We start from the raw sequence: 22,098 nt of genomic DNA, 5'->3' as shown, positions 1-22,098 counted from the left end.
AGGTAAAAGTGTGGAGAAAGAGAGGAACTACAAATTATCCTAAGTACACCATATCAACTGTGAACATGGTGGAGGCATTGTCATGGCTCGGGCATGCATGGCTGCCTCTGGAACTGGCTCACTGGTTGTTATTGACATAACTGACAATGGCTGCAGCTCCAGTAGAAACTGTCAGCACGTTCAGGTTCCGCGGCCTTCAGATCACTGAGAGGCTGAGCTGGTCAGAGAACACTGCTGCCCACCAGCACCTTCACTTCCTGAGACAGCTAAGGAAGTTGGGGATGAGCAAGACAACACTCACCAATTTTTACCGTAATATGATTGAGAGTATCCTGACCGGTGGTATTATGGTGTGGCATGGTGGAGCCACACTGCAGGACAGAAAAGCCTGTGTTGTTGACAGAAAAGACTGTGGCTACAACCGGACTCGAGCTATATGTCAGGACCCAGTTCACACTGGCCATGATCTGTTTTCACCCCTGTGTTCTTGTAGGAGGTATTGCAGTATCAGAACACTGACCAATAGATTTAAAAACAGTTTCTTCCCCCAAGCAGTCCGCACCATAAACAGCTCAAATTATCAGATGCACTTTAAGGTGTTTGCACTATGACCCATCTTGGCTGTATTATAACGTCTATTGTTGACATTTTTTTTCCATGTCTGTTTGTAATTTGTGTCTATTTTTTTTCTACTGTTACTAGGTACAGCTGAACGAGTAAGCATTCCAATACATTTGTTGTATATGGTAAATAAAAAATCTTGAATCTTGAATCAAGAGTACAGAAATATCTTGTTCGCTCACATCCAAAAAACGCCTCTATACGCATTGGGCAGCAAATGACCCTGCAAAGAAACAATGACCCAAAATATACTGCACACTTAACTTGATCCTTTACTGAAAGAATGCTGTATAGATTAAACTTTTGCAACCACAGCAAAGAACAGGAAAATATAACAGCACTCAGCTATTTTTATTGTGTGGGCCTTTTGACATTCTTTAAATATATAACATCAACCTGTTTGGCACTTATGTACACAGAAAAATTACAGCCCATTTTAATGTGTATAGTTACCATATTAAAATACGACAAAATAATCACTTGAAAATATTTTTGTATTTTAGAAAGCTGTTCAATTTCTATCTATTGTCCATTATATTAGTAACAACTCTCGAGGGCCAAGGGACCCCTGGACCCCTGTCTTTCACTGTCCCTCTGGCCTTCTTCTTTTTTCAACATCAAACAAAATAAAGCTAAAAATATAAACAACTGCATTTTTAAAAAGTCAATTCCTTTCACTTTAAAATCATTACATGCACAATGTACTTTTTACAGGGCTGGACACTTCTGTGTATGGAAAGTTAGAAAGCAAGGTTTTTTCAGGTACTGTTCAGGTCACGAGGCTCACTTTCAAACAGCAGTTGTGTCCCAGAAAATATATTTATATACTTCACATAAAAAAACACACATACAAAGACTAAAGCCAACAAGGTAGTATTGGGGAATTTTGTTCAAAACAACTAAAGACAATAGAAATTTAGAAGAAACAAAAATGCTTCACATTTTTTTAGATTACTTTATTTAAAAAATAGGACTCTCCACAGATAATCATTGTGTTGGATAACTCCCAGATGTAATGAGAACTTTGACAAAACAGTGTTAAATTTATCACACATTTACAATAACCTTGCAGTACTACAGAAACACTGATATCGGATCACTAGAGATTCACCTGCATAGCATGTTGTCAACAAGAGGAGATCACACTTCGACTGATTGAGTTACATCAAAAACTACTGAAACAAAGATGTTTAAAACATTTTAAAATCAATTTTCAGTGAGTAAATTTCTTAAAGAAAGATTGTGTTTAATAGATCTTTTGTATTCTACAGAGCTATATTCTAGCATGCCTACCTTAACTAAGGTTTTAACATATGGATCCTACATATATTTGGCAACTTCAAAGATACACTTTTAGAGCAGCCCCAAATACTTGGTTTCCAAAAAAATTCTGCCGTGAAAACAATCTTAGCGAACACTCTTTAAAAGTACTGTACAGTAATTAGGCTCCTGTATAAGTGTAGTGAATATTGCCTTGTTATATTACAAACTTGTTACCTAACATAATGCTATTCATGTGTTTCAGTTAGAGCATGTCTGCTTAACAGCAGGAGGACATGCTTATAATGCAGATCTCAAGTAGTCCACATCAACCCAGTAGAGTCCTCCCTTACCAAACTGCTACAGTAGTTTCAGAGAATTTTGCAAATTAAAAGAAAAGATTAGTAAATGCAAAACCTATATCAGAAGCTGATATCCTCACACACTTGATTCTCATAAAAAGAAGCTGACATAAGTAGAATCTTTTAATAAAGTACGCACATGAAGAGATCAGGGAGAAAAACAGGGTTGTTGACAGATACTTCTATTAATATTTTTGTTTAAAGGGGATGTGACTATTGGCTGTTAACATACAATTGTTAGCTAAGATTCAGTGTTATGAAAGACATTTGGGATAAACCCTCAAAATGTGAAGCAGATAAGCCTGTATATTCACAGGACAAGAGTCACAAATCAGAATTCTCACACTGGGATTACTTCCATACCTTCTGAAGATGGACTCCCGGAATGGTATGTATTTGAGATTGTCAACACCTCACTGTTTTTATCTTCCTTTACTGAACTGAAATCCTCTTGCTCTGTCTGATCTTAGTCATGTTAGTGACTTCATATTGTTAGCTTGGCCACCACTCTTTCTCTGAGAATGCTGTTACCTGTACTTTAAATCTGGACTCATTGCTACACCCATCATCTTTCAAACTCATTTTATCTTATGATTTGTCCCTAGATTTTGGATTGGGATTCTATGAACTCAGTACAGCAATAGCATTGGAAGCTGTTAAATCTAGCTTTCCACAGAGTTCTAGTTTAGGATCCTTGTTGCTCAGTCTGGAGCTTCTTAAACTTCTAGCTTGGAATGCTGAGCTGCTCTTTTGGTGTTCCCCAGGGCATGATCTTGGGACCTTTGCTCACTTCACAACATCTATGATGTCACTTGGTGTTATTATCAGGAAATGTACACTTGTATTTCACTTCTAAATTGGTCATTCACTTATTTAAGTGATGGTTCCAATCCAAATCAACATGGCTAAGCCTTTTCTTGTACATTACCTAACTAAAATCCAGTCATGGATGATTATTAATTGGTTTATATTAAATCCATATAAAATAGAGATGCTGTTGTAATCTAAACAGATTGCCGAAATCGTATTCTTTCAGCATAACGTTTGATGGCACTGTTACTATTTTCAGATCAGTTTGCATTTTAAGGCACCTCACCCACATGCAACTAATTGTTCACTGAGAATGTAGATTTACTCATCGCAACCTAACACTATCCTCAATCAGTCAGATTGAGGCATTCAGTTGTTATCCTCACTGTGCTGAACCTCCCTCACCATCCACATTAGAAATCCTTATACAACAGACTATTTTAAAATTAAATTGAAAGCCTTTCATTTAGTTGGTCATTTATGTAATTGTTCCTAACGTGACTTGGTTTTGCATCTGTTTTGTTTTTAATTTTATAGTGGGCTCTGGGATGCCCTGGTATGTAAGATGTTAAATAAGATAACATCTGTATTGTATTTACAAAGACGGTCTAGCTTTTTGCCTCTGACACTGTACAGTTATAGTATTACCCCTCATACACAAACCTACTGAATTTCTTAAACTTATGACACTATGTAATATAGAACATTCTACAACATAATACATAATGGCAGCTGTTTTTGGCTCTGGTAGTAGAGAGTTAATTTATTCCATAGCTCATTCACTCACTTAAAATTGTTTACCATGATGTTTCAACTATAGAGTTGCCATAGAATTTAAGTTTGCCATTGTTCCAGGACCCGTGAGAACCATGACAACCGTTGCAACGTTGCAATGTAAAATGCAAAGAATTTTGAAGGTCTCTAAAGCTTTTCAACTAATACTGTAACCAGCCAGTGAATCATCAGACAGATTCTGTACTAGCTGTACAGTTAAAACGTGAACATACTGAAACACTGCAGATGTCCTAGCAGAATGGCAAAACACTTTAAACCATTCAATTCCTGTGACATAAGCATAGCAGCAACTATTCTGAAAACTAGAAAGTCACAAGACCATAACAGAAACCACACATGAATCAGCGAACAAAAATGATACGGCACTGAAGTCGCCTGAAAGGATGAGTCATAAACCTTTGCTTTGATAAAGGCAACCTATACAATATTTTTAACTTGGAGGTTAGACTGGTAGTGGCACAATTTGGCCTGTACAATTTAGTATGTTTATTAAGTCTGTTAAGAAATGTGGCACATATCAAGCTGAGGAAAATACCATCTCTTAAAAATTTAACAGAAGGCATTCATTAGGGTGTATTAGTGATTTTAGAAATACTGTCCTGTTATCTCTAACATTATCATCTGTCTTTTCGTGTAGTATTAAAGAGTTTTAATTCACAACTGTTACAATTAAAAAAAAACTCAATATATTGTATTTAATCACATGAATCCATTTTTTGTTTATGAATACCTTATATATCTACTAAATGAAACATTCAATTCAAACATATAGGACTTTCAACTACTATGGTTATTTTCTAATGTTTTCTCTTTTACATCTACAAAATAAAACTTCTTTACATTTTAGAGTTGAGATGACAATTGATCATCTTTGCGGCCTAAGTAAAGGGATGAAAACCCTACAGACGAAAGGTTCAGGACCAACAATCCAAACATCTCCTAAGTAGGACATGAAACAGCTTTTTGGATCACAGTTTTGTCAGGAAGGTCGTAGCTTTTTCAGCCTTTGATTCAATCATTTACTGCAGGAAAGGATGCAGACCTGTGTCTGGTGAAAGGGCACGACATGAGAAACACCAACAGGCGTGACGGGTAGCTCTTCTGGGTCACCTTTGTGAAGCCAGATCAAAGAAAGGTCAAACGTCCCAAATACCAATTTTAAAAAAGGCAGTAAAGTGTCTGACTTCCAGTAGTTCACAGGGTTGCTTTGTAGTTTCATTTGAAACCAAGAAAGATCATGAAATGTCATGAAAATTAACCAAAAAGTAACATGATAAAATCTCCCAGGGTACTCATTACATTTTTCTAAAGAAAAAAAAAACACATTCTGATTAAAAGTACACCCAGAAGAAAGAAAGAAAAAATGGACCTATTGTTTGGCAGAAATGTGGGCAAATTTTTGGCATACTCCTGCAGGCTCCACTACCAATTCAGGTATAATTTCAGGTGATATTGTATCATCAAAACGCAGCATGTAGTAAAGCTAATAAGGAAGGTAATATAAAGAGGCTCAGTGCATTGAGAAAGTTACAGAAGTGGTCACCCCGTCTGAAATCTAAACAGCATAGTACTCTGCAGTGGCAGAGAAATGTCCTAGACAACCTAGGGAGTGGAGCCACATCCAGCTTGGAGCCAGGAGTGACTGAGATCAAACCCCCAGAAGGGGCTGAGAATGTAACATTGGTCATAGTAACCACAAAGGATGCCTTGGATTTTTCAGTGCTCCCAGTCAATACTCAACAGTCCATCCAGTTGAGAGTTAATTTCAAAATGGCCATCTTGAATCAGCCATCTCCTGGAACAGCATTTACCAGAGTGAAAAAATTGAGCATTTCATTCAGATAGTAATATAAAAAAACCAGAGGAATGGTTGTCCTGGATATTATTATTAACAACTGACTTCCCTCCCACATCCTTTAAATGCCTGAAAGTGTAGGTACAGAGGGAATTCTGAAGCCTTAAATGGGGCTCATTCTGAATGAACATGGTGATCAAAATGGAGCTCTTGGGATAAATCCCAAAAAGTACACCTACGGGTTATAATAGGTCCATTTTCTCAAAAAGGTCCTCCTCTAAAAAGTCAAAACTTGCATAAAACAATTGTAACTAAAATTGAAAAATTACGAGAAACAAAATGTCAGTAGATTTTGGCCTTAGCGCACTTTCTAAAAAATACATATTTACAGTATCAGGAGAGGTTTCACAGTTCATGGATTTTCCTCTTAATGCATACTATGTTATAATTTATATTAGTTCATAAAAATCTCTGGGTACCATGGGAAGGAATTAATATTTACAGTTTTAAATTAGAAAATGGCTTTTCCATTTCGGATAGTGGCTTTCTTTACAGGATTCCAGCAGCTTTATCATGTACAGTTTTTCGGCTCTTTCTTCAGCAGCTTCTTTCCTTAGTTATCGTCCGTCATTTTTAATAATTCCAGAAGAGCACCCACAGCTCCGAAGTAGCCCTTTAAAGCAAAGCAAATGGTCATCCCATTTCATTTACACAAATTACCTTTACCGCACGTCCACAATCCGCTGTACTTCATAGTCAAATTAACACTTGTTTAATCTTTTAATCATTCAATCAGAATAAATGTGATGCTTCTGAAGTTAAGGTGAAGCTGAGCTCACCATGCTCTGTGTTTGACATAGTTCTGCAGTTCACCTAGACTAGGAATTGAGTTGTGCGTGAGTTGTACTGGGTAACAGTTTTATAACAGCTGACAATATTATGCCAACAGGAAGTATAGAGACTGCAACTAATTTTCCAGGCTCTGTGACCAATGACCCTGAAAATGCCAATTCTACAATCTAGAATAGAGGCTCAAAGTATGTTTTATGTTTCTACAACAAAAAAAAACAAATTTTACCTCATGCTCCAGGAACAAAGCCTTCAGCTGTCCTTTTGACCAAAAATCCATGGCATATGCCAGTAGCTTCATGGACACCATGTTGATTCGGAGGAAATTCCCAACAAAAACTACCCTCTCTATTTTCTGAAAGAGCACATGGACATATCAGCAAGTTATGTTGTGTTCAGCAAAAGGAGATTTCACTGTTGAAAATGTTTTATCAAAACAGTACTGCGTGAAAAGAAAAAAAAACTTCTGTTAAAAAAATCCATGCATAACAATGGAAACATCAAACGTCAACTGACAAAATTAATATAAAAACAACCAATTGATAGTTGACCACATTATGTAGACAAGATGTTTTACATTACAATACCTTGACAATGATGCCACCTAGTGGCGCACAACAAGATGAACCGGTGTGGATTGTCAGCATTGTGAAATATTAAAATAGTTTTGAACAAGTTTTACAAGAAAATTCTCTATAGGGCAAATCAGAAAGTCATTTCAGATTTCTCCATTTTTAACATAACGGAATATAAGAGAAACACCACGACAGTAATTTTATCGTATTCTTCAGTAACTTCGGAGAAGACGTATACCACGTGTTCTGGTTGGGCTTTTGGAACAGGGCGGAGCTGCTTTTGTGGTTTCATTTCATAACGATAAAAATATGGCAGCAAATCGATTCCACAGCTCTGGCGGGCGCTTCAGTTCTCCTCTGAGCCATTGAAATAGTTTAACCCCCGACCCAATTTGTGAAATTAAAAAATGTATTTTGAAAAGGTAAACTCAAGTATGAAATTAAAATGCCACTGGCTGCTGAATTTATATTTATATTCCCCCAACGGATGCAAAAAAAGTTATTAGAAATTTAGAAAAACGTTTTTTTTCTAATTTTTGAAGTGGCAAAACTGATTCTGCCCCAAAACTCTCCGTGCTTTTCGAAAGTGTTTAATTATATTTGCAGCTAAATAGACGAAAATGCAATTATTTTCGTTCTCTGAAGAAAGCACACAGAGGAACAGATACCATGTACAGCAACAGACACCCTCCTTTATGAGGAGGGAATAATGTCTGAGAGACAATCTGGAAGAAACGTAACGAGTTTCAAAGTGTAAGTGCATGCAAGGAGGAGAAGCCCGATATGCCTTGTTCTAACACTAAAGGGAAAGTACAGCACAAGCTTTGCTTGTGGGACCTGGAGAGAAAAAAATAGGTTAATCTGTGCCCCAAGGCTGAACAATGTGTTTTGGCCAAGACCACAAGGTGGCGGAATGACAAGAATACAATTAGAATAGTGGTGCTTATTTGGGAAGACGTCCAAAACTCCACTGCTCACATATGTTAAAAATAATGTGCCACTGCACAAGGACATAGCAAAAAAAATGACAGATCCATGAACAGAGCTAATATTGAAGCCATATGCTTTTCAGGCATTGTAGTTCCTCGTGGTGCTCTCTGTGCTTTGATAGCCCTGTACAATGCTGCTTGATCTCCATGCCACAAGGCAACACTGTAAAGAAGCTAAAAACACAGAGAATTTGGCTCCTTACAGATTACCAAAAGACAGCTTTTATTCCTTATACCATAAATACAATTCAGAACCTTTTGTTTTAATTATTATATAAAGCTGATAATTCACAGTACTTCTGTAACCCCTTTAGGTTTCCACTGTCTGTGGTTTTGTGTTCTTGTGTTGTGATATCATTCTGTTGCTCTGTCTTATCAGAATGGCAGTGTGTCATTGATTTATACAAAGACTTAGAGACGTTGTCCCACTTAATACCGAATACAGCTCTCATGCCTTTTCTAGTGGAGTTTCCGTGCGAGTATTAGTTTCTTTGCGCAGACCAACAGGCTGTGTGCACTTTGGCGCAGATTTGATGGGCATTACCTCGTTTACCGCACACATGCGAGCGATGGAGCCAATGTTGTTGGTGATGGTGACGAGGGTGGCTCTGGCGAGGTCTTCCTTGCTGATTGTGTCGCGTTTCTCTTTACTCATCATGTGGCCAAAGCTATAAAAACACGCAAACAGAGTTGAAGAATGTTAGAGTCAGCATTTCTGCTCTGAGACTGTCAGGTCCTGTTTCAGGAGGAACAATAACATCCCATGAGAAAAACCATTTGGGAAAGTCACTCAGCCCCCACAGGGACAGAGAAGTCAGCCAAAAAATGAGCTGGAGATGGGGCTCATGGACTGTTCTAATCTCAAACCGCTTCATGCAGGCATACATTTTTATGGACGACGCACATTTTATACAGCTGGTCATTACAGAAAGAGCAAAACACAGGAAGGTCAAAGTTAGTGTCATAAGGTCCAGTGAGCATGTGCTCTGTTAGACGGAATTCATTTTCTTAGATTAAAAGACAGGTATGAAAATGTTTGGGCCTGCCCACAGGAAGTGCCTCACCTGGATGCGACAGCAGACCCTTGCAGTCCAAATCGCTCGTAATCTCCCCCGTAAATGTCCTTCACTAGTTTATCCACATTGGTGCTGTTCCCCTTGGCTGCCATCTCCAACGCCTCCTCGAACGTCTCGCAGCCTGTCAGCAGGCAGCACAGCCCCAGGAATGACCCGCCTCCTAGACTTTGGGGTGGAAGCAGCCCACAGGAAATATGGAAATTAAGTGCCAAGGATAGGAGGCAGTACAGCCCATTTAGCCCATTTTGTTGTTAGTCACAAAGTGGTCAGTGGATCTCATGAGGGTTATCAGCTTAGACCTTTCTCTAAAGAAGTGCCTCCTGTTTTCAGTTAAATGCTACTCCCCTAAAGCTCCTGTCTGCTCAAAGACTACCAGCATTTCAAACAGTACAAAAAAAGTTTCCGAAGACCAGGATTCATTTTATCACACCACTGTTGTGTTCTGCTTGACAAACTCATATATTCAAGAACAACAAGAATAAAAACTGTTCTCTACCAGTAGTTCTAAAAGACCAACAAACTGCTCTGTCTTGTGCACACACAGGATTTTGGCAAATAGATTATATTCATGCAGGAGGTCACTGGACATGCTTTGTAAGTTCAGTACACTAGAGAACATAATTTGGAAAATGAATGATGGCACTGAGACCAAACACCATATCAGGATGGCTGTCGGGAAGTAAACAGAGCTTTTTGAAAGACATAAGGGTGTGAGTGAGGATTATACCACAACTAATTATACTTCCTTTAACTCAGAATAAACCCATAAAGTAAACCAATAAAGCATTGAAAACTTCAGTAAAGTCAGTAAACATTTTTTTATGTGCCACAGGAAAATTAACTTGAAGGTTCAGATAATTGATGTCTGTTACTCAGCTATAGTTTTAAAGATGTTTATGGTGTTATGATGTTCAATTATGAACTCCCCAAGGGAGGCGCGATTTGAATGGAAACAAAAAGGCATTTTGCAAATTCTTTCCTTCAAATGTATTTCTACTGTCTATTCTGAAATTAAACTGATCTGCTGGTGGCAATTTTCTGTTATCAAAAGCACTTTAAACTATAATGCTTCTATGTTCAAGAACTGAGATTGCTAATGTTTTCACTAACAATTTTATTTTTCATGTAAAAATGCACATATTCTTGTTTTTTGCCCCAATTTGTAGTCCAACTGCAACTACAAATTTGCATGCAAATATATATAATGGGCTACAAAAAATATCTAAGCTTTTATTAAGGGGTTTTGGTTATGTTATAATAAGCTCTGTAAAGATACAAAAAGAAGTCAAAGGTATTAAAAGATACCATCATGCAGTTCATTCACAAAATCATTTGTCTCTAAAACAACAATACATACAGCTATGGAGATAATTACCTGGTCCCAGTGACACGTTTATAACTGTCCTTGGAATAAACTGCCAGAATGCTGACCCCTGAGCCTATGTTCACCAGTAGCATAGGGAAGGGATTATCCAGACTGCAAGGTCTTTTCACACAGTTCTGGGGGTCTGAAGGGTTTTCGAAGAAGTAGCACTCCGGATGCCCATTGAACCCAACAGAATCAACGTAGAGGAGGCCCTGGATGAGGCAGTCCAGCTCGTCGAGTTTCAGCAACTCCAGATCTGCCATCTGGAAAGAAGAGATAAACCATTCTGAGCACAAGCAGAACAAACAGCGGGTTAATCAGTGAGCAGGTGTCTCTAAACAATTTCGAGGCGCACCAGACATTACTGCACAGCGTGGTCCCTGCCACTAATCACTGCAGGAGAATTAGCAAGCCAGTTCTTCAAAGCAACCACACTCACAGTTATATTTGCCAACAGTTGACAAATCCTGACTTAGAAGAAACAGAAAACATGTTCCTTTGTATACAGCTGCTTGACAATCACCAACATTGCCTGTTAGTGATGGAAGATCAAAGAGATTCACATCACTTAGACCTAATTAACTTGACTATAATCTTTAAGGAAAAACAAACTGTTGCAAAAAGCAGAAAACCACAAATATCCCTTGAAAAGAAATTGCACTAAATAATCCAAAAAATCAGTGAGAAAAAGATAATTGTGACCAATTACCCTCAAGAGGGTGTTTGCATTTAAAAGACATGGTGACACAAAAATCATTTAATGGAAAGAATAACACAGCAGCACAGTGCTTAGTTCTATCACACATCTCTCCAAATTGGAGTATCTTATAAACACCTGGCTAAATCACCCCCACCATGTTATGAACGTAGAAAGGGCAACAGAGGGAACCAAAAGAAACGGCACTTTGCAAGGGTGGTGTTCTTGAGTTCTCGCGAGACAGTGTTGGGGGGCAGGCGTGGTATTAATCTCTCGCGGACCTGTAGGGTTTGATCTGTCTGCTCTGCACATGCTGAAGAAGACATACAGACACTTGTTGTGTAGAATGTTTATAGAGAGAGCAGGTAACATTCCAGTTCAACTGGAGGGTAGGGATAAGCGCTGTCAAATTGCAATTGTGTTATGTATGACAATCTTTAAGCAGGTTCTTAAGACTTACATAAAACTGTCTCTCTCCTAAACACAACATTCGTGGTGACACAAGAGTGGGGCTGTATCCCTTTGAGAATGACAGTACTCAAAGCATAATAAGAGAAGACACGCTTCTGTGTGTCCCTGTTTGTTCTCCGCAAAATGGCCTCCCCAGTAAAAGATGAGAACTCTTTTCAAACCTTCGCTGAGAAGCCCCGTGACGTCCTGCACCCCTACGTACCGTTCGGAAGTCCTCCTCGAACTTGTAGGCGCCCCCTCCTGTGGCGCATAGCGTGGTGTGCAGGCTGGAGAAGTTCTTGTCGCTGCCCATCTGGATGAAGCGGTGCATGGCCTGCGTAGGGAAGCGGATGAAGTGCAGGTGGCCCTTGCGGCCGCACATAGTCAGGTTCTTCAGCTCCAGGTGGACGTCGCGGATGCCCGTCTTGCCGTAGGCCGTGTTGGAGGTCAGGTACTTCCGGATGCTCTTCAGGTTCTCCACTTCCTCCTGCTCCTCCTCTGCGGTGATGTCCTTCGGCTCGAAGTAGACCAGCTTCACCAGGGTGCCGCCGATATCCATCCCGAACCAGGGAAAGGCTGCAACACAGTGCCATGGAAAGTGCTGTCAAGAAGCTAGGGTATTATGGGAGCTGTGGCAGCTCAGACGGCAAGGGCATCTAGCTCCTAACTGGAAGGTCCCGGGTTCAATCCCAGGTAGGAGCAAGCGATGTAGCTTGCTCCGATTCCTTCCTGATGGCTCCCAGGTCCACTCAGCCTGCTTTTCAAATGAGTACCGGGGGTTAATCCTTCCAGAGATAACAGGCTGGCCGGAACTGATGCTGACCACATCACCTCCACCTCCTGTGTCGGATGGCCAAGAAAAATGATGGCCCTTACCCCCAGTTCCCCATGGGCCTTTATGGCCTAAAAAGGGACCTACTCAGCTAGGGTATTATGTCAATAAAATGGCTCAGCAGCATGATCCACACACTCCTGGACTTGTTTCCTATCATCAGTCTTGCATGGCTTTTCTCTTTATTTCCGTTTCTGACCCCGGGTCCTTGTTTTATTTTGAGACCAAACTAGTCTGTTTCCTCCAGGTGCTCCAGTTTCCTACTACAGTCCAAAAACATACTGGTAGGTTAATTGGTTTCTGGGCAAACTGGCAGTAGATATGAGTGTGCATCTATGTTTTTGTCAGTGTGCCCTGTGATGGACTGGTGTCCTGTCCAGGATGCACCCTGCCTTTCCCCTGTTGCTTGCCAAGATAGGCTCCGGCTCCCCCATGACCATGAATTATAACAAGCACAGAAAATGGATGGATGGGTTTGTTGGATTCATCTTAAATACTTAAGATCACATTTTGTTTATTTTAATGAGGTTGAACATGCTACATGAAATCTGCCTCTTCAGCCAGCACTCGGGAGAAACCCATCCCTTCAAACCGCATCCAGTGCTGTGGCAATGGTTGCTATGGAAACAGCCACAGAAAGAAGACTGTCTAGAGATTCACAAACCATGCCAAACAACCCATTTTAAAATATTTCTAAAATAAATTAATAAGTAAGCATAACAAATGCTAGACACCCCGTAATGTGGCTATGAATCTGTTTTAAATGGATTTTCAATCATATTGTAGACTTACCTTTTAAATTAGCCTCCTATGAATAACCTAATGAAATTTCCAATTTAATAATCATTAAACCACAATTTTAACAATATTTGTAACAATAATGAAATATGACACACAGCAAAGGACTGTCTGCACTTTGCACCATGTGTTCCTGTCTACAATGTCTATGTCAGTGTCCTGTCTGTCCTGTCTGTATTTGCACTGTGGACCAGGAGGAAAAATATTTTTTGTTCCACTGTATGCTTGTATACAGCTGGAATGACAAACAAACATGAACTTGAACTTAAGCAATACTTGATGGTGTTTTGTTTTTCAATTGGAGTGAAGAATGCTTTTACCAATATTTATGCACTGATGGCCTCATCTTCTTTTTCCATTGACATTACATAACAACATGAGAAATGTTACAAGCAAGAGGAAATGTTACAAGCAAGCTGTTAGCAGCTCATTAATCTGAGGATCTCATCCAGCTGTTTCTTGAAAGAAGACAGGATATTGGGTTCAACCACATGACTATTTTGCTCCACACTCCCACAACCATTTGTAAAGATGTGCCTCTTGTTCTTGGTTTTCGAGTTTGGACCGACCTTCATGAATGAAAGGTGAATTCAGTGAGGTACCTTGCTGTTCTACTTACAGAAATCGAATCACTTTCACCTGTCACCACCTGGGTTTCGTTCAGGTTTGGGGGGGAGGGGGGAAGAAAAATTATTAAAGCCACAGGACTTGCAGTGAGTCTTCCAAATAGCAAAGAAGGCTGTAACTCAATCCTTTCATGGGCTGGCTGTAATGGTGCAGATGTTTTATAATTGTAAAAACTGGATTCTTCATTTATTCTGAATTCATACAATCTTATATTTTAAAACCAGTTACGCTCTTATATTTATAACACTGTTACATTTCAGATTTCTTACACTGAATCTTATCCTACAACATTTACCTACTTTTTTTCAAGTAACCTAAATTATTCAATCACCCCCCGTCTTGTTTCTAAAACTTTATTTTATGCTACATCAAGTCTATATAAAGATTATGTAAATATTCAAACAAGTATTAGCAGGGTGCATTGAGGACAGAGTCCAAACTTCTACAGGGAAGTGTACTAAGAAATCAGCTTTTGTACTTCTCATATTTTTTATTTGCCTTCAATGCGGATATGTTTTAAATACAGCAAATTAAACCCCCCGTCTAGACATCTAAAAACATTTCTTAGAGTCAAGTCAGATTACTTCAGACTTTTGCAAGAAAGGGCTCTTTAAATTTGCATCACTCTCAGGATCCATCTGAACCCGTTTCTTCACCCTCATGGAAATCATGACTTGCTCCACATTAGTAGATGATGACTTGTTCTCAGCTCAAGTTCAAATCCTTGTTCCAGCATCATCCTTTAGTGAAGAACAGCCTTCACAATATTTTATTTTTGCCTAGTCTGAGCAGCGGTCAAAACTAAACTGCCAATTAGACGGCAAGTTTATTCCCTTAGCTAGAGGCATATAGACTTGACCATTGAATTAACGTGACAGCCTTTGTGCGTCTGAAAACAAATATCTGTGCTTTAACTTACATGATGGCTTAAAAACCTAAACTTCCCACACAACCACAAATACACTTGAAATGTTAAACTTAGTAACATCTGGGAGGGGACAGTTATGGTTCATATTACAACACCCATTTTAGTTAAAACAGTGCCTCCTCAGACAGACACTCTGAATGGGATTGGCTGAGAAAAATCTTAAGAAAGATCCCTTTTGAATTAAGGGCTTAGACACACCTCCTTATCATACTGAAGGTTACAATCGTACATTATGAACTCGGTCACCTGAGCTTCTCAGAACACTTTCTGAACACAGTATCTGCCTAAGTCACGATGAAAGCTGTTGGGAAGTGGGGAAATGTTTGCCTCAACTACTGCATCATTCAAGTCCTCAGCACAGGTTCACGAAAACAGGTCAGCTTGCAATGGTGGCCAAATTACACAAGTTCTTATCAGCAACGTTAACCACATTGTGTAGAACTTCGACTTAGAAAGGGCCCCTTGGATCTTCTTAGATAATTTTCTCGTTCAAACATAAATGAAAAGAATTAAAATGGGGGCAGGACAGACATACATGCTTTCATCTTGTTGCAAAAGTAATTTGCCACAATTAAGGGAAAATAATTCAGGAATGCTTTACATGAATGTACATTTTAGAAACACCACTTGACCAGCTGCGGCACTGCATTATTACATGGTCTTTATTTTTTGCTAAGAGCGTGTATTTTATAGCAAGCTACTGCCTTATTGTTTTTGAACTACTGCATTAAATGAATGTATATCAGGTGTTGTTAATCTGAGAATAAACCCAGGCTTGCATAATGGAGTGCAGTACTAATGTAAGTCTCAATACAATAACATGAAGATTTTCTTTTCTAGTTATTTTCTTCACAGTAGATGTAAAGTAAACCCCATTCATACCAAAGCTCCTAAGTGAATCAACAATTAACAATGGAGCTTTTGTCTAAAACTCTTTTTTCAATTATTTATTCAGCAATGAAACACATCTGGAGGCAATTTCTTAGACAAACCTTTTAAAAATAATTTGTAAACTCCCCTTGAACACCTTTACATACAACCTAATGCAGTAACTAAAAAATGTTTAATATAAACATTATTTAACATCTATAGTACTCACTCAGAATCTACATTTGCTTAGCATGTCAGAAGAAACATAATTTGACTTTATAAATTGTAATATAAATCATTGAAAATCCAACTGCCTGAACTGTATTACTTAATTTATTAATAGAATATTAATAGCATGTTTAGAATGTGGAATGAAAAAAACCAGTTCCAATCCTTCCATTTCAAACTTGACTCTGAACTTTAAATTGCAAATCTCTGCAGATTATAATGTTACAGACCAGTTAAAGATTAAACTACCTGAAACCAGAAGTGCTCGGAATTAAGAGCAACATCAATTCTCTTTGCAGTGACACCTGCTTCAATTAGCGTCATGAGACAGTGTCTTCTCTGCCAAGCTTGGTAAACACACTTAAAAGCTGCTGCTGTATTAGCTTATTTGTTGTCTCTTTTCGTACATTTTTCTGTTTTTTCTTTAAGGCGCATTAAGGGGCAGAGGTTTACAGGTTTGAAAAAAAATCTACTGTTTTTATTTGTTTAAAAAATGTCTCTCCCTCACATTTAAACAGCTCCCAATCTAAATTCTTCTCAATCAATTTCCTTCTAATAACTCCCTAAATATGGCACAAATATATCATTCACACCCTATGTTTAATCAAACAGAAGAAAAAAATAAAATTGAAATTTACAGAGTTTTCTAAAGACGTGTCAAACTTGGTGTCTGCACTGTTGCAAGGCAGAACTCGAATGTGAATCCATTAAATGCCACAGTTTGTACATTGTGCAACTGCAGTTTTGAAATTAAGTACAAACCAAACTGTGTCCTTTAAAGGCTAAATTATAGTATACAGTGCAATTCCAACACCTAAGTAGAAATAATAACACCCCTCCCAATGGATATGCATCTTAAGAACAAGAAATAGAACAGATCGTTCTTTGCAGAAAAAGACAGATACAGTGGGAGGGGTATAGATCCCATTGTAAGACTGAATTTCACACAAAAATAAACCAAGTACTGGCATCAATGCAGGTATTCCAGAAACAAGAAGAGGAAAACAAGAGTGTGAGGGCTGTAGCTTCCTCACTTTATAATACATCACATACAGTGCGCTACAGCACATTCATTAGTGGTGCAATACCTAACCACTCTCCTACCTGTTGCACCGATAAAACAGTAGAGCGCAAACATCCTCGCACACTTTGCTACTATTAATGGTGAACGCAAAGTAAAACAAGATGTTTGGTAATGAAATGTGCACTGCTATGACACCTGACACATGACAATGTCATGTCAAGGGAAGATGTCTGCATTCGGGAGACAGAGCACACTGTACCCTCGGCGCCCTGTGACAGACGACACATTTAGGTGAAAGGTCTGTTTACTTCCATAAGCCATGATGTTTAGAGAGCAAAGTACTCAGAATGCACGAGGGGAGAGCTTGTTTAATTTCTGACCCCAATGCTTTACCAGCATGACACACTTTACATTAATCTCCAACAGCGACATCCTCACGACGATGACTATGAAACTCACATACCATTCTAGAACTACTGTTTGTTTTGATGAAGATTTATTTTGTTGAGTGTGGTTTTTTGTTGTTTTGTGTGATGATTCCAAAGACAAATGTCCACCCTTTTGGATGGACAATAAAAGCTAGATCTTCTCATTTTATTGCCAGTGGTAATCTATCTAATCTTGGGGAAGAATAAAGCTTCTAACAGGGACAAACCAAAACATCTAAAAACAGCTGATATTAATAATTAAATTGAAAAAACAGAGCCCCCAACCCAAATTCTATTGCTACAAACTTTAAACTGTAGCCAAAAAGCAAAGAATTAAGAGGAATTATTGAGATAACTACGTTTTTTTCATGGTGTAAAAAATTGTTATGCATTAACAGATAATAGGTATGTGTGAACATTCTTAATTGGTTCCTTTTAACAAGGCAGAACTCACAATCAGTTAAACAAAAGTAAAAAGGACACTATAAAAGTAAATTAAAAATTATTTCTAACCCACATTAATGTTTTAAAATATTTGTGAATATTACTGTGGATTGGCTACAAGACTGAATAAAAACTTTCAAGAGTTAGATTTACTTTTATTGCTCTTATTACTCCTATGTATGAGAAAATCCATAAACTGCTTACACCTTGACCCAGGAAAAGGTCATTAACAAGCATTATAGTACTGGTTGGCTGTGTTTCCAAAAGAATCCATGTTAAGGTGTGTAAATTTAAAGATACAGCATACCCTACTGCTTCCGGACATAGCTGTGACTTTTCCACTGAATCTTAACTATAAATTCAATATTAAATTAAATTTAACTGAAAAAAATATATTTTGTCCGGGTTTAAAACATTATGCAGCAGATAATCCTATTTGAGCACTATCATATCAGCAGGAATCCTTACTTCTCCAAATTTGCATGAATCACTATCACTAAACCTTACAAACCTGTATAAACATGCATGCATGTATATCTGTAAAAATATAAATGGAAAATAAGTGTAGTTTAATAAGCTTAATGATTAACTAAATTGGCAAATAGCATCATTTCAAATTGGCAAATAGAGCCAATTAGAAGTGGTAATTGTCCCTATAATACGCCGTACAGTATCCCATTGGCTAGCAAATTCAGTGAAAGAAGAGACCATTTTCTTTCATATGAGCAAACTTATCTGTATTTAAAAACATAACATTGAGAATTTTAAAAGTGTCCTGATTTATGTGACATTATTCCTTGCAGGCAAACTTCGTTTTTCAAGATCAAGGCTCAGCACTAGCATTTTATAAATTAAAAAAGATATGAAAGCAAACAAATCCCACAGGAGAAGGTTCACTGAAAATGATCTCAGCAGTGCAAAACAGCTTATAAGAATTGGGGACCAAGCAGGATTATTTCTCTTTGTATTAGGTAATTGTGTTACTTAAAATAAATTCTCAGCACAACAGCAAATCTACCATTTACAACAGGAGGTCATATTACAGCTGTTTCATGTCCCCTTCTCCTATATTACTGAAATAAAAACACAATGACCAATGAGTTAGATGCCTCCAAAATACAGGCACCACTTTGTTCTATTAAAAGTCTCTACTCTGAAAAAGTATTGTCCCAGCCACTCAGAGCCCCAACCTGCATTCACACAATGAAAAGTAGGAAGAACTGGAATGCAGATAATCAGGCTCTGCTAGCAGTCTGCTGTGGACAGAGCAAAGATCATAATTACAAATGGCATTATTACAGTGACTGTGTTCTAGTGTTTGGATTGTCGTGCAAAATACAAACGGTAATTTAGGGAAAGTGAAAACTTTGTTTCATGTATGGATAGGAAAAACAAAGCAGTTGTTTTGCAGGTTTATACACTGCTTGAATTCATTATTCTGTCAACTGTAAACTGAAAAACCTGCTACATTTGTAAGCAGCCTATAGATGCCGTGTTAGATTAATACATTTGATTTTTGCTTTTAGATCAATATTGCATATAATTATCCCTTACCTGGCTTCTTACTATCTTTAAGCTTCATAGTGATGCTCAGGCGCACGCAAAGAAACTATAAGACTCCAATCCAAGAAAACAAATGTCTGTTTTAGAAACAAATAATTGTAGACAACCCGTTTAGATGCTGATATTATTGTCACGGTAATAAAATGCAATTTAATTGCATATGCATTGTGGTTGCTAGAAAGTTTCTATTGGGTCAAAAAGCCCCGAGAAAGGAAGGTTTGCTCTTTTGGGGGATGGGCCTTGCCTGACCCTGTGGCCCCGCCTCGCATAGCCCAAGGCAGAAAGCTCGTTGGCTGAGCAGGCCGGGCCTTCTTATCAGGAGCGATTTCCACACACCTTCTGACTGCCATTCGACCAATCGCAAAGGTTTCACACTTCGACAGACAGAGAAGGAGGGAGTACTTTTTTTGTGCTGTACGTTGTTAAAATATTGCTTCACTTCAAAGCACTGACCTCAGGAGTAGCCCGTGTCCTCTGTGAGTGTATGAATGAATCTGGGTGATTTAGTGCTTTCAGTTCACTGTTTCATGAAAAGCGGAAAAAAAAACAGCTAAACCAAATCAAGTATCGTGTTCCTCGAAATACCACACAAAACGTCTTTGTGCTTAGCTACGGCAGAATTTTACTATCACTCAAAAAAGGCACAGTTCACTGCTAGTGTTCTTGCACGAAGGCTTTTTGTGTGTGTAGACTGTACGTGTAAAATAGTTATGAGAAATGTTTATTTGTTTATTTAAATGTTTATTTACATTTTGTAGAAACAGCGCTTAGGGCTACTGGCTTCATTTACATTTAAGATGCACACCTTCAGTGTCTTTTTGGTCTCTGTAGTAACAGTGTATTACATATGCATCACAAATACTGCAAATATGTGAAAGCTTGACGGCAATGGCAATTTCTCTTTTTTTCTCATTTTTATTATATGGAAAATAAAATAAGTCACATATAGCGCCCCTTTCGTTAGTGTATTTCGAAGGTACATTAATAATGGCACCTGCGCGCCCACAGGCAATTCGGGATTATTATTAGAGCTATATCAATTAAATACTCACGCGGTCTGTTCTTCTTTCCCGAATCCATCCTCCTCCGAAGTCGACACTTTTTCGCCGGGGATCCATTATTGTGTAGGTCCTGGTGAAGATGGTGGAAACTGTCGATGCCACTATGGCCACCGCTGCTGCTACTACTAGCGCTGGCAATGATTGAGCTGCAGCTCCCGTTGCTTAGCTGCGCTGGGCAAAATCCGTTTTGCAATCCGTTCGCATAAGAAGGACCTGCTCCGTTTTGCTCCGCGGTGGTGTCCATAATTACACGCGGGGCAGAGAACAGGCACACAGGCAAAGGTGAAGCAAAGAAGAAAGGAAAAAAGCAGCTCTTTCACGGTTTAACTTCACAGTGATTTTATGGAGGATTGAGAGAGATGGTGGAGTGTGATGGACGTTCAGTTCCAGGTGAAGGCTACGTGTTTGTTTGCACTTTAAAAAGGTGGAAAATGCATCAAACCGCAACCACACACGGTTCTGTGGAGGTCACTGTCGGTCATTTTCCTCCTTCATGCTCCGCTCCTGCACCAGCTTCCGACTGAAACAGCCGGCACGCTACGTCATCGTCTAAGCCTCCCCACCCCCTTCGACTCCCCTGGGGCACCACGCGAGAGCGGCGCCATGCCACCTTCTCTGACTCACTAACACGCGTGGTTTACGAGGAAAGAAGAATACAAGAAAACTAATAATCTCGACACATTCACGATTTTAGTCTGTGGTCTTTGTTTCTTGTAACGAAACCATGTGGGATAGCAATGTGTTTTTTTTAACCGTACTAGATCTCTGTATGTTACAATATGGTATGTTTAACACCATCGATTTACAAAAAACCCACAAGAAAACGCGGATCCTTAAGCTATTATCACCTTTAAATTAAGATAGGAATCCATTTCAAAAGTGCATTATTAACGTTTTAATTGTTCTAATTAAAAGAGTTGCAGAAGCACAAAAATAGGAAATTAATAAAAGCAGGTTGCATGAAACACATCTGCAACTAAGAAACCGACCAAATTGTTTCAACAACAGCAAGGAAAATTGATATGCGTCTGCATCTACTATCAACCATTGTCATTATTTGTTCTTACATAACTGTCTCTTTCTGATTAGTGTTGTGGTGACCTTGCTAAACATTTTTTAATGATAAGGTCTCCACAAATGTGTACAATTTTAAGTACTCTGCTGTGGAATGGGACCTGTATATTTGAGAACTTCAATTAAAACATGGCTCAATACGTTCAACTAATAAGATGGATGACTAGTCAATGAGATCTATTAGAATGACACAATGAGGAATGGCATTTTGGAAATGTGACAGTGCATTGAATTTGTAAGACAAATAGAAAAGAACCAAAGAGTGAAAAAACATTCAAACTGGTATCTTAAAAGAGGAAACCATCTGGATTAAATTGTGGTCAGAAATGAATGTATAATACAAATGTGTAATCTGTAAATTAATTCCCTAATTAGGGTTAGGGTTAATGTTTGTGGTTAAGAGATAAGATAAGATTACTTTATTAGCCATATACAATTTCTTGTATTAGGAATTAGTCATTTCTCATACCTCAGCTTGCTCTCAAGGAGAGAGACAGACAGGGAGAGAAACTTGGGGTCAGAGCAAAGGGTGAGCTGTTTATATGGCACCCCTGGAGCAGTTGGGGTTAAGGGCCT

At 38.6% G+C, this 22,098-nt stretch overlaps 1 protein-coding gene across 3 annotated transcripts; it reads right to left on the bottom strand.

The window, feature by feature from the left end:
• Positions 1–955: 955 nt before the first annotated feature.
• pank1a (pantothenate kinase 1a) lies at positions 956–21,004 on the bottom strand. Of its 3 annotated transcripts, none has more exons than XM_088634762.1 (7): positions 20,440–21,004; positions 11,869–12,221; positions 10,508–10,761; positions 9,121–9,297; positions 8,601–8,724; positions 6,722–6,847; positions 956–6,316 (listed from the first exon to the last, which is right to left on the bottom strand). In XM_088634762.1, exons 1-7 carry the CDS (start codon positions 20,690–20,692, stop codon positions 6,257–6,259), a joined length of 1,347 nt encoding a protein of 448 aa, XP_088490888.1. In that variant the 5' UTR covers positions 20,693–21,004; the 3' UTR covers positions 956–6,256. The 3 variants fall into 3 exon arrangements, with proteins under 3 accessions (XP_088490888.1, XP_088490890.1, XP_088490889.1); XM_088634764.1 differs by lacking the exon at positions 20,440–21,004 and adding an exon at positions 19,379–19,603; XM_088634763.1 differs by lacking the exon at positions 20,440–21,004 and adding an exon at positions 17,033–17,122.
• Positions 21,005–22,098: the final 1,094 nt, after the last annotated feature.

Source organism: Lepisosteus platostomus, chromosome 6 (assembly GCF_059453375.1).
Source record: "Lepisosteus platostomus isolate fLepPlt1 chromosome 6, fLepPlt1.hap1, whole genome shotgun sequence".
NCBI classification, from domain to species: domain Eukaryota; kingdom Metazoa; phylum Chordata; class Actinopteri; order Semionotiformes; family Lepisosteidae; genus Lepisosteus; species Lepisosteus platostomus.
This window is presented reverse-complemented; position numbering and strand designations above follow the sequence as displayed.

Coding starts and splice junctions, on each gene's coding strand:
- pank1a (XM_088634762.1), bottom strand. CDS start 20,692: ATGGACACCACCGCGGAGCAAAACGGAGCAGGTCCTTCTTATGCGAAC. Junction 8,725..9,120: donor GGGTCTGCTGTCGCATCCAG/GTGAGGCACTTC, acceptor GTGTTTTTATAG/CTTTGGCCACATGATGAGTA. Junction 6,848..8,600: donor GCATGTGTGCGGTAAACGAG/GTAATGCCCATC, acceptor GTGCTCTTTCAG/AAAATAGAGAGGGTAGTTTT.